The sequence below is a fragment of the Phaseolus vulgaris genome, unplaced genomic scaffold, assembly GCF_000499845.2.
Source record: "Phaseolus vulgaris cultivar G19833 unplaced genomic scaffold, P. vulgaris v2.0 scaffold_658, whole genome shotgun sequence".
In the NCBI taxonomy this organism is placed as follows: domain Eukaryota; kingdom Viridiplantae; phylum Streptophyta; class Magnoliopsida; order Fabales; family Fabaceae; genus Phaseolus; species Phaseolus vulgaris.
Window position 1 is genome coordinate 3,911 of NW_027174293.1, and position 10,830 is coordinate 14,740.

At 46.9% G+C, this 10,830-nt stretch overlaps 1 protein-coding gene across 1 annotated transcript; it reads left to right on the forward strand.

The window, feature by feature from the left end:
- The first annotated feature begins 2,676 nt into the window (after positions 1 to 2,676).
- On the forward strand, positions 2,677 to 10,628 carry LOC137817691 (uncharacterized). Its single transcript, XM_068620939.1, has 3 exons — positions 2,677 to 2,741; positions 2,984 to 3,175; positions 10,316 to 10,628. The coding sequence occupies exons 1-3, from the start codon at positions 2,677 to 2,679 to the stop codon at positions 10,626 to 10,628; spliced, it is 570 nt and encodes a 189-aa protein (XP_068477040.1).
- The last annotated feature ends 202 nt before the right edge of the window (positions 10,629 to 10,830 follow it).

A 10,830-nucleotide genomic window follows, 5' to 3' on the forward strand; every position in this document is an offset into this window, starting at 1 on the left:
GCCGGATTCTTGCTGAGGCGGGAAGTTTCGACTCCGCCACCTTGATCAGCTTGGAGTTCAACGCTGGAACTCTTGAAAAGTACATATGTAAGAGTCACTGCCCTAGAAACTTCGGCCTTTATTGCTTTCTATCTGTGCATGTCTTGCTTCATGATGTCTCTGACACATTTATCTCCCTTGGTGCAGGTTCGAAAATAAACCGAGAGAGGAGGACACGACTCACCCGAGCTCTGCGGGCTGGGATCAGGGCTTCGTCTTCCTCCAGTGCTGACTCCGATGGCCACTGAGAAGTGGCTCGTTTGTGTTTTGCATGAGTTGTAATATTGGCCCTAACCGCCTTACGCCCATTTGTACCGAACATTGCTTGTAACATCAACTTTTCTATACCATACTTGATTTTTTGCAACGCCGCTTTACTTTGCATACGTTTCGTATATTGTGCGCTTTTCCTTCTTGATGTTCCTCAACGGCGCCTGTACTCAGGCGACACCTGTCTTCTTGGCGATGCCTTTTCTCTGGGCGACGTCTTCTCTCTTGGCGACGCCTTCACCTAGGCGACGCCTTGACTTGGCGATGCCTCACACTACTTCAAACAGAGAAAAGTAAAGGCTGAAAACCAAGGCACGGCTTTTCCTCAAACTTGTTTTTTCTTTTATTCAGGTGACCTCGTTAAAAAACCCCCGAGAAAACTAAATTGTTACATGGCTGCTTACATAAGTCAACTAAAATAAAATTTTAAGTTGGCTGCATTCCAACTGCGCGGGATAGGACCTCCATCCAAGGTCTCTAGGCTGTACGAACCGTTGCCCTTAGCCTCAGTGACTCTGAAGGGTCCGGTCCACTTGGGAGACAGCTTATTCTCCAGTTCGTATGGGTGGGCCTTCCTCATCACTAGGTCGCCGATCTGAAACTGTCGTGGCTTTACCTTAGAGCTATATTGCCGCTCTACTCTTCTCTTCATCGCTTCAGCTTTTATTCTGGCTTCTTCCCTGGCCTCGTCTAGTAGATCCAGGTTTACCCGCCTTTCTTCATTAGATTCCTCTACCACAAAGTTTTGAAAACGTGGTGAGCTTTCATGTATTTCTACCGAAATCATCGCGTCCGACCCGTACACCAAACTGAAAGGTGTCTCCATGGTAGAGGATTGGGGCGTGGTGTGGTATGCCCATACGATCCAACATTCTCAGCGCTATTTAAACTACCTAAGCATTTAAAGCACCTTAAAGCGCTTTGAATCACAAATGTAACGCACTCAATCAGCGTGTCTAATTAGAAAACGCAGCGCATTTAAGACGTTGAAACGCTTGGGAGCCTTTATAGTACCTTGAACGCTCGAAACAGAAACTGTACTAAATGACTTTAATTACCTGGTACCTGACTAAAGGGTGTTTCTATTCTGACCTGGCTGTCGTACACGTGGAGGGCCTCACGACGCCATGACCCCATCTGGGGGCGTTTCTGCCCAGCTGGGGACGTTTCTACGTGTGAGTCCTCCTGCCTGGGAGTGCTACTGCGCAAGGGGTGACTTTTTGGGTGCCAACTCATGCCCCCAATCATCTAGTCACTCACTTTGAGAGCGTATCTGCCTTCCTCTCGTACCCTGCACCTGGCTACCCTGGGCGTGACCCTCCCCGTGAGTCGTATCTGTCCCAAAGGTGTCTATGGGGCGGCAGGGGTACTTCACGAGTCAGGCTGCCCTACACTGGTGCTATCACTATGGCCTCGAAGCCACCTTTTCCTTCTCTTTATCACTACCCCGAATTATCGGGACCTGAGGCCTTCCCACGGTGTCGCTCCCTCCATGGTTTTTCCTACCCACGGGTATCGGGGAACCGCATTGTGATTGCCTTGACTTAATGATATTTGATCGTGGCGACGCCCTGGTTGGGCGACGCCTTCACCTAGGCGACGCCTTGCCTTGGCGACGCTTCCTCTTGGCGACGCTGGCACTTGGCGTATCTTCACCTAGGCGACGCCTTGTGTTGACTTTGACTCCAGGCGTTAACTTTGACCTTGACTTTGTCAACGCCCGGATACGGGACGGTACAGTTTGTGTGAAAAATGCATAGCTTGCCGCAAAGCTAAATCTAGATTGCATCCCCATGGTTTATATACTCCTCTTCCTATCCCTTCAATGCCTTGGGTTGACATTTCTATGGATTTCATCTTAGGACTACCCAAGACATCAAAGGGAAAGGATTCCATTTTTGTGGTAGTGGATCGTTTTTCAAAGATGGCTCACTTTATTCCTTGCCACAAAGTGGATGATGCATGTCATATTGCAAACCTCTTCTTTCAAAAAGTAGTTCGTTTGCATGGGATTCCAAGAACTATTGTGTCCGATAGAGATTCCAAGTTCTTGAGTCACTTTTGGAAGACCTTGTGGGGAAAGCTTGGTACTAAACTTTTATTTTCTACCACTTGTCACCCACAAACCGATGGTCAAACCGAAGTGGTAAATAGAACTTTGGGACAAATGTTGCGATGCTTTATTTCGAGAAATCCTAGAGTGTGGGAGAATTTACTACCACATGTTGAATTTGCTTATAATCGTGTAGTAATTCTACCACCTCACATTCTCCTTTCGAGGTTGTCTATGGGTTCAATCCCTTAACACCTCTTGATCTTCTTCCTATTCCCATACTTGAGGATGTCTTGTGCAAATATGGGGATGCAATGGCTTCTTTTGTGAAAACTTTGCATAAAGACATCAAGATGAGAATTGAGAAGAAGGTTGGCAAGTATGCTGAACTTGCGAATAAAAGGAGAAAAGCATTGTTATTTGATGAGGGTGATTGGGTTTGGCTTCACTTGAGGAAAGATCGTTTTCCTACTCAAAGGAAGTCCGAACTAATGCCTCGTGGTGATGGACCTTTCCAAGTACTAAAGAGGATTAATAACAATGCTTCTGAGTTAGATATGCCTGATACATACCTTGGTAGTCATACATTTAATATCAGTGATCTAACTCCTTTTTCTGTAGGTCTCCAGAATTCGTGGTCGATTCTCTCCAACTCGGGGAGTATGATGGAGATCAAGATCAAGAAGAAATAGAAGCCAATAATCAAGGACAAGAGGAGGTAGAGTCCCAAGTTGAAGACGCTCAAGAAGTCATTAGCCCACCTCATAGGCTTACAAGGAGCAAGTTTAAGGAATTAGGAAATAGTGGAAGATTGTTTTCTCTTTTTATAGTATCTTTTGTATTAAAAGGTGCTTAGAGGGAAACATTAGACACCTCTTTTGTAAAAGCATCTTTAGATTTTAGTTTAGAAAATTCTAGAAGCTTGGGGAGTGAGCTTAGTAGGGGCGTGAGTGTAGGAGTCTTTTGGGTAGCTTATGGAATAAGCTTTGTAAGCAAATGATCAACCCTTGCTCCTATAAAAGGAGGGCTTAGGTCCTTCATAATTCAGAATTGATGTTTGAAGTAGCAAAACTCTCCCAAATTGGTGATTGAGTGTGTGAGAACTTGTTTTCTCCTCTTCCTAGTCTCATCTTGAGAGCCTTGGTTCCCTCAAGTGGCGGCAATTCACACTTATCTTAGAGCATTCATACTTCAAGTGGCGTGTCCATCAACCATGTTCTTCATTCACATAAGTTCCTCTCTTCTCCATCTTTTCATTTCATCTCCATGTTCATACGAAGCTAAAACATGTCTTAGGTTCCTATTCTTTCAATTTCATTCGGTGCTTTAGCTTAATTCTTGTTATGATTCGGTTCTTCTTCTCTTTGGCTGGTTTCATTTGGTTCTTCTTCATTTCCTATTAATTTGTTCGATGCAGTTCAATTTCTAAGCAATTTAAATGGTTAATTTGTTTTCTTACTTCTTTTAATCGGTTCAATTGGCAAGAAATGGGTCTTCCATGTGAGTTTGGTGTTTGGCGCAAGTTTTGGTGAGTTCTTGAAACATAGAACATTGATCTATTTCTATTAAAAGTGCCTATTCATTCTCCAACTCAAGTTGATTCAATAAAATGTCAAAGAATCATCTATATCTTGCTATTGGAACCATATCAAAAAGTGACTCAAGAACTTGGAATCCCAATCGGATACTATACTTCTAGGAAGTCCATGTAAACGAACAACTTCATTAAAGAAGAGATTTGCAATATGACAAACATCATCCACTTTGTGGCATGGAATAAATGAGCTATTTTAGAAAAACGGTCCACTACCACAAAGATGGAATCCTTACCCTTCGATGTCTTGGGTAATCCTATGATGAAATCCATAGAAATATCAACCCAAGGCATTGTTGGGATAGGAAGAGGGGTATATAAACCATGGGGATGACTTTAGATTTAGCCTTCCTACATGCTATACATTTATCATGGAAGCTATGTACAGATTTGCGCATGTGAGGCCAAAAGAAATGTTCATGCATGTTTCTAAGTCTTAATGACCCCAAAATTTCCCATAAGCCCACCCTCATGAACTTCTCTAACAAGAGATAGTCTTATAGATCCTTTAGGAACACAAAGTCGTTTACCTTTAAAAAGAAATCCATCTTGTGAGAAAAAATCTTTGTGTCCACCCTTAACACACTCTTGAAAGATGAGAGAAAATCAAGATCATCATGATAAGTTCCTTGATGTGATCAAACCCAAGATATTGGACATCTAAAACGTTTAACAAATTATAGCGTTGATGACTTTTTACGGCAAGTACACCCCGTTTGTCATGTTAGAAGTAATACTTGTCCCTAAGGACGGATATCGAACCCACAAGGAACAGTGAATTATCGGGTACAATATTCACTAAATATAACAACAAAACAATAAAAAGAGTTTTGAAGTGATTGTGTTGGCACTGATCAATAAGAAAACAAACAAAGAATTAGTTGTTTCAATTGGAAAAATAGGGATTAGGTTCCATCTCCCCCACTCTCATGCATTTTGATTAGCATGTTAATATTGAGTTCTTTGATTGAAATTGATGCCCGTAGAAAATTCATTTATATCGATCCCTCGCATATAAAATCCTTAAGAATGTTTCCTAAATATCGATCCCTCGTATATTTATATAAACAACTTAGAATCACACTCAGACGTTGTTCTGTCCGGCTGACCGGGATCATCTTTGCACGTGGCCTGTCCTCGCGAGCTAGGGCACCTTCGTCTTGCTCCTTCTGTGAGTACCTGAAAGAAGTGAAGAAAGGGGTGCCCTCGCGGTCGTTTGCACTCCGACGATCAAGTCAGCTAGCAAGAAACACCAAAGTGACTGAAAACTGTATGATAATCTCAATGACTGAAACTGTGTGGCTAAAACTGTGTTGCCCTAATTGCCTTGTGCTCACTGCGGGTGCTGCGAAGACAACTAGGGTTTGTGCTCTGTGTGACTTATGAGAATTAGGTTAAAACTCGTGTAACTGTGAAAGCGTACCTTACTAGGGTTCTTCGTGCCCTTTATATAGGTGAAAACTAGGGTTTACCTTTGCGCTGCTGCTATTATCTAGGGTTCCTTGGAGAAGGTCCTTGCGCCGCTATCCCTAGGATCTTGGCGTATCTGGCCCATGGACTTTCCTTATCTGGAGTGCAATGAATAACCTTGCGGCTCCTTGGGCTCTAACTGGAACGCTTTATCTCTCGCGCCATCATACTATTTGGGCGCCAACTCATGCGCCCCAATCACTGGTTACTTGCCATGGATATGTATACCTTTATTTCGTACCATGCACGTGGTCTAACCCTGGTCGTGGCCCTCTCATGGGTCGTATCTATACCAGGGTTTCTCAGCAGTGGTCGTAGGTACTTCATGTGCCAGGTTTACCCCCTGCTGGCACTAAAACTTATGGGCTTGGAGCCACCTTTCTTTACCTTGTTACTGTTCTGGACTGTCGAGGCTATGCATCTTCTTGGCGATTTCTCTCTTAGGCGAAGTTCCCTTGGGCGACGTCTCTCTACGTGTTGACTTTGACTTTGACCTTTGGTTGATCACCCGGGACGGTACACAAGCCCCCTAGTCTTAAGCTGATGGCTTGTTTCTGCGAAAAGACTAAGGCCTTACCCCTGTTGCCCTTGCGGCGTTTGACGACGTGTCACTGCCCGACTGGTTGACGTGACATTTCTGCGTCGCCGACGCGATGTACCCTCAAGGACTCTGACGATGTGATATTCTCTGAGCGAGAAAGATGACACTTCAGTTCGCACCTCTATCTCGTGACACGTGGCCCAATCGTAAGGCGTTCGCTTTAACGTCCTTTACTGCTTCAACTGTCACGCTTGAATCTTTGAAAACCCCGTGCCTTAACTCACTGTCTTTACTTCTTTCGCATCTTTCTTGCGATATTCATCTTCTTCTTAGAACTCCTTGTTCCGTGTTCTTTCCTTGTAAACTTTCCTTCTATTCCGCTGTTGGATCCTTCCTCCTTGACCTTCAGTTTCTTCACTGGCAGTTACGTACTAAAATGTCTACCAACCCTTCTTCCTCCAGAGTGGGTCACAAGGATCTTTACCCTTGGGCTTCGAGTGAACTTCTTGACGAATTCTCTAGCTTACTTTCCACCAGGGCCCTGAGGGAACACGTGGGGGAAGAGTGTTCCTATGATCGTCGTGCCTTCGCAAAGAGGACATCGTCGTGCTCCCTTGCACCTTAGGAGAGCCGGTGTGTGGGGATGAGCGGTCCAACAATGGAGTCCCTTTTTCTATTTTTACCAGGTGGACTTTAAGCGTGTCGGCGTGCGCCTTCCTTTTTCTAGGTTCGAGAGAGAGCTGCTAACAGAGATGAACGCTGCCCCAACCCAACTGTATCCTGACAGTTGGGCCTTCGTTAAGCCTTCGACATTCTGTTTGGTTTCCTAGGATGTGCACCCTCCGTAGACATCTTCCTTCACTTCTTTGAGGTGAAGAGCTAGAGAAATAACCTCTGGGTGACTCTCAGTAACGTTTCTGGTAGGATTCTTTTGACCCCTTTCCAGCAAACCTTCACAGGGTGGAAAGGCAGGTTCTTCAAGGTGTGCTGTTCCAGGCTTGTGCCTTCTGCTCTGGACGGCTTTCCTTTGTATTGGACAAAGGACGCCAGAGCCTTGAATCCAAGCCTCTTAAGAAGCTGTCTCCAAGGGATCAGGAGGCTTGCAGATCCTGGCGGGTGCTGGAGGTTTTGACGCGGTTGCCTTGATAGCCTAGAGTATAATGCCGAGCTTCTGGAAAATGCATATGTGCGGGAGGCTTTCCTTATGACCCCCCTACTCCCTGCTTTCGTTGGATTTCTTGTATGATTTTGTTTCGAATGCTTTGTTTCGTGCCTTCTCTTACTGTGCTTGATCCTTTTCTTGCGTAGGTTCGAAGATAAACGATCATCAGAGAACACTGCTGACTCAGGCCTTGAGATTCGGAGACGGGCTTCTTCGTCGTATTGCTCAAACTCTTGGGGCCACTGATGAGTAACCTGTTTTTTGCTTCCCGTGCAAACATTAGAACGTGTACAGGATTATATTTTCATCTTGCACTATTATGAACTCTGTCTGTAACTATAACTCTGGCTTTACGTTTTTTTTATGTTGAATGCTGTCCGATTTATTTTTGCATGCTTGCGTTCCTTGCTATGCCGCGCGAGTTACTCCCTATATTCCCCTTCGTCATGTTTGGCATGAATTCCTTGGATAGCATTTACTCGCCTCCCCATTCATTCCCTTTGGGCTACACTGCACACCCTGCTTCTGATCATTTCACTTATGGCTTTGGCTTGGCCTTCGTATTTGTGAGGGATGCTCGTTCGTTTGAACCTTCTTATTTGAACCTCCAATCTTCGCTCCGAGCTTATTGGGAAAGTTGGCGATGCGCTGCTTGTAGTGATGTCGGACCGCTTGGTCTTTCATTTTGGCGACGCACAGCCGGCGGTCTCATATGTTGCAGACTGCCATCTTTACGATCGGCGACCATGCGCACTTCTTGATCACGTCATCGCTCTTGATGACTCGATCGGTACCCGGGCTGCATTCTTCTGGTAAAGAAGATAAGTTAACTTCGGCGATCTACGTGGCTTCGTGCGCTAATGCCCGGGCCATCCACTGATTTGACACTTCACCAACTCCTTCGATCGTTTGACCGTGGACCCATCGACGGCCACTGTTCATTGTCGTTTGCGCTTATCGCAACGTTCGACATTCTTCGAAAATCTTAAACACTTCGCGCCATTTCACTGTTTCATTATCTTCTACCTCTCTTCGAACTCTCAAAACACTCCAGCGAAAGCTCCGATTCTCCCAACCTCCATCCTTCTGACCTCTCTTCTGATCGTCTAAAGGTAACTTTTTTACCACTTCTACTGATATTTGCTGCATTTTGATCGGTTTGATCATCCAATACTTGTCTGGAGCATACGTTGTGGGATGTTTCTCTGCTTCGTTTTTCTCTTCTCTGCGTTTAGGGTTTCTGAACCTTTCTCTGCGAGCCCCCTTGTTCTTCCCTCTTCTCTTCTTCTGTCGAGTCTTTCTGTTTACGAACACTCATACCTTTTCATCTTGTTGCAGCTTTCTCGATGACTCGTTCAAAACTCCACCAAACCCTCCTCCATCTCCTCGCAACCCTCCGGCGAAAACCCGTAGGGCCAACCCCTATTCTTCTCGCGACCCCCAAGGGTCCCAATGCTTCCTCCGACCGAGTCATGAGACTTGTGTCTTCTCACCGTAGCCAACTGCAACCAAACCCACCACAAACCAGTGTGGTGGTAGAACCCCTACAGATTCGAGCGGTTATACCTGTGGGCTCCGCAACCTTGTTGGGCGAGACCTCCTCCGTCAACTCGACCTTGACCTCTTTCGCCTCAAGAGGGGTGACAAGGCAAACCTCTCCTTCAGTGAAGAGCATGATGACAAAGTGTTGTGCGACCTTGTCCTCCCGGTGAGCCAATCTGCACCGATGATCAGGGGAGCGACGACACCCCCTTTCTGCTTCATCTACACCACCATGTTCAAGAAGGTCAAACTCCGGTTTCCCTTCACGCGCTTTCAGAGGGAGCTCCTGACCGAGCTCGACATAGCTCCCGCCCAGCTCATCCAACAGCTGGCGTTCGTGCGAGCTTACCAGATTATCTGTGCACACTTGGGGCTCCGGGCCTTTGTGGACGTATCTGTACCTGTTCGAGGCAAAGAACCCGGGCGATCGTCTATGGGTCAGCCTGAATGGGATTGCCGGGAGGTCCATTCTTTTTATCTTCCAGCAATCCTACAAGGTTGGAAGGGGAAGTTTGTACGTGTGTGCTGCATCAATCAAGACCCTTCTCTTCTCGACGGGTTCCCCTTGTACTGGGTAACAAGGGGAAGAAGGAGTCAAGTTTCAGGAAGGCCAGGGGGCCGGAAAAGATGGGGTCGCTCGACAAGGATTTGGTGCAATTCTTGGAAGGAGTCGCCTCCTGCAACGTGGTTTCTCCCCACCTCCTCCATTATTTCTTATGAGTTTCACGAAGCCAGCTAGACGTCCATATAGGTCGTCCTTGGGCTTTCTTAACTTACACTTGCGTCGTCCGACCTTTGTCTCGTGTATAGTTTTAGCTTTCCCTATGTGTTGTCTTTCATTACTTATCTTTCTTTGCATTGTTAACCACTGGACTAATCATGGGCCACTATGCAGATATGTTGCTGGGAAAGGATAAGATGGCTGAGTTACGTGCCATAGCTAGGCGCCACAAGCTGCGGCGGGCTCCCAAACAGTTCCGATTGTTGCGGAGATCGCCGCCGCCCAAGGCCAGTCTTCGCCAGCGATCCACTCGAGCCACCGCTTTCCAGCCCCCAACGCAAGAAACTACCCCTCAAGAAGGCCAAGAGGAAGGCCCCTAGGGTAGTGTCTGATGAAGAGACGGATGAAGCCACTGAGGATGGACTAATCTGCAAGAGGAAGAGGGTGGCGGTGGCAGAGCCCCCAGCGATTGAGAGCGCCGCTCCAAACTTCGTTGAGAACCCCCCAACGCCTCCACACCATTCGAGTCCGCTGGGGAGGTTCCACTTTCAAACGCTTCAGTTGCTGAGGTCGCCCCGAGCAACTTGCTGATACGCAAGCCTCCATCCAAGCCGCCGAAGAGCTGCCCACCTCACCACCACGCTTCGAAGCTCCCCCCGTGATCCAACCTTGCGAGGGTGGTGGTGAGCACCAACCCCCGCCCCCTCCATCAACACCGGGTCTTCCAAGCTCCCTCCAAGAGGCCTTGAAAAACTTCAATTCGCGTCTTCATGCTATGGCCGACGAGTGCCTCCCTCACATCGTCGCCGAAGGGCTGAAAGGCCACTTGGAGAAGCTAGAACTCGACTACCGCATCCATCAAGAAGTCGCAAGCACCGCGAAGGCTGAAGCTAAGAAGATCAAGTGTGACATGCTGCTGCAAGGCATCGAGTTCTGCGGGTCGAGAATGCTCTCAAAGACGAGCTCCGAAGCGTGCGCGATGACAAGAATGAATTGCGTAGAAAACTGCACGACAAGCTTCAGGAGATCATCGAGCTGGAGAGCAAGCTCGTCCCCTTGAGGGAGAAAATCGCCAAGCTAGAGGAGGCGAACCGAACAGGTGGCCAACCTAGAGAAGAGATCGATCGAGAGGGAGACTTTCTGGGAAGAGTTGAGCAGGATCGAGACAAGGCCTCCCAGGAACTAGCTGAAACTGCTGAGGAGCTTGCTCAAGCTCGTGAAGAAACAGCGGGTTGAAGACAAAGGTCGATGAGCTTCAGCTCGATGCTGCCCAAGTTCTCACTTCCGGCTTCGGAGCAGCTCTGGAGCAGTTTGCTTGCAAATTCCCCGATCTGGATCTCTCGGAGTTTTCCGTGTACAATGAGGTTGTGGATGGCAAGATCGTCCCCCCATTGATTTATAACCTTGAAAACTCTTGTACTTGACTTTGGTCTGTAAT

Coding starts and splice junctions, on each gene's coding strand:
- LOC137817691 (XM_068620939.1), top strand. CDS start 2,677: ATGGCTTCTTTTGTGAAAACTTTGCATAAAGACATCAAGATGAGAATT. Junction 2,742..2,983: donor ATTGAGAAGAAGGTTGGCAA/GTATGCTGAACT, acceptor CTTTTTCTGTAG/GTCTCCAGAATTCGTGGTCG. Junction 3,176..10,315: donor TTAGGAAATAGTGGAAGATT/GTTTTCTCTTTT, acceptor TGCTGCTGCAAG/GCATCGAGTTCTGCGGGTCG.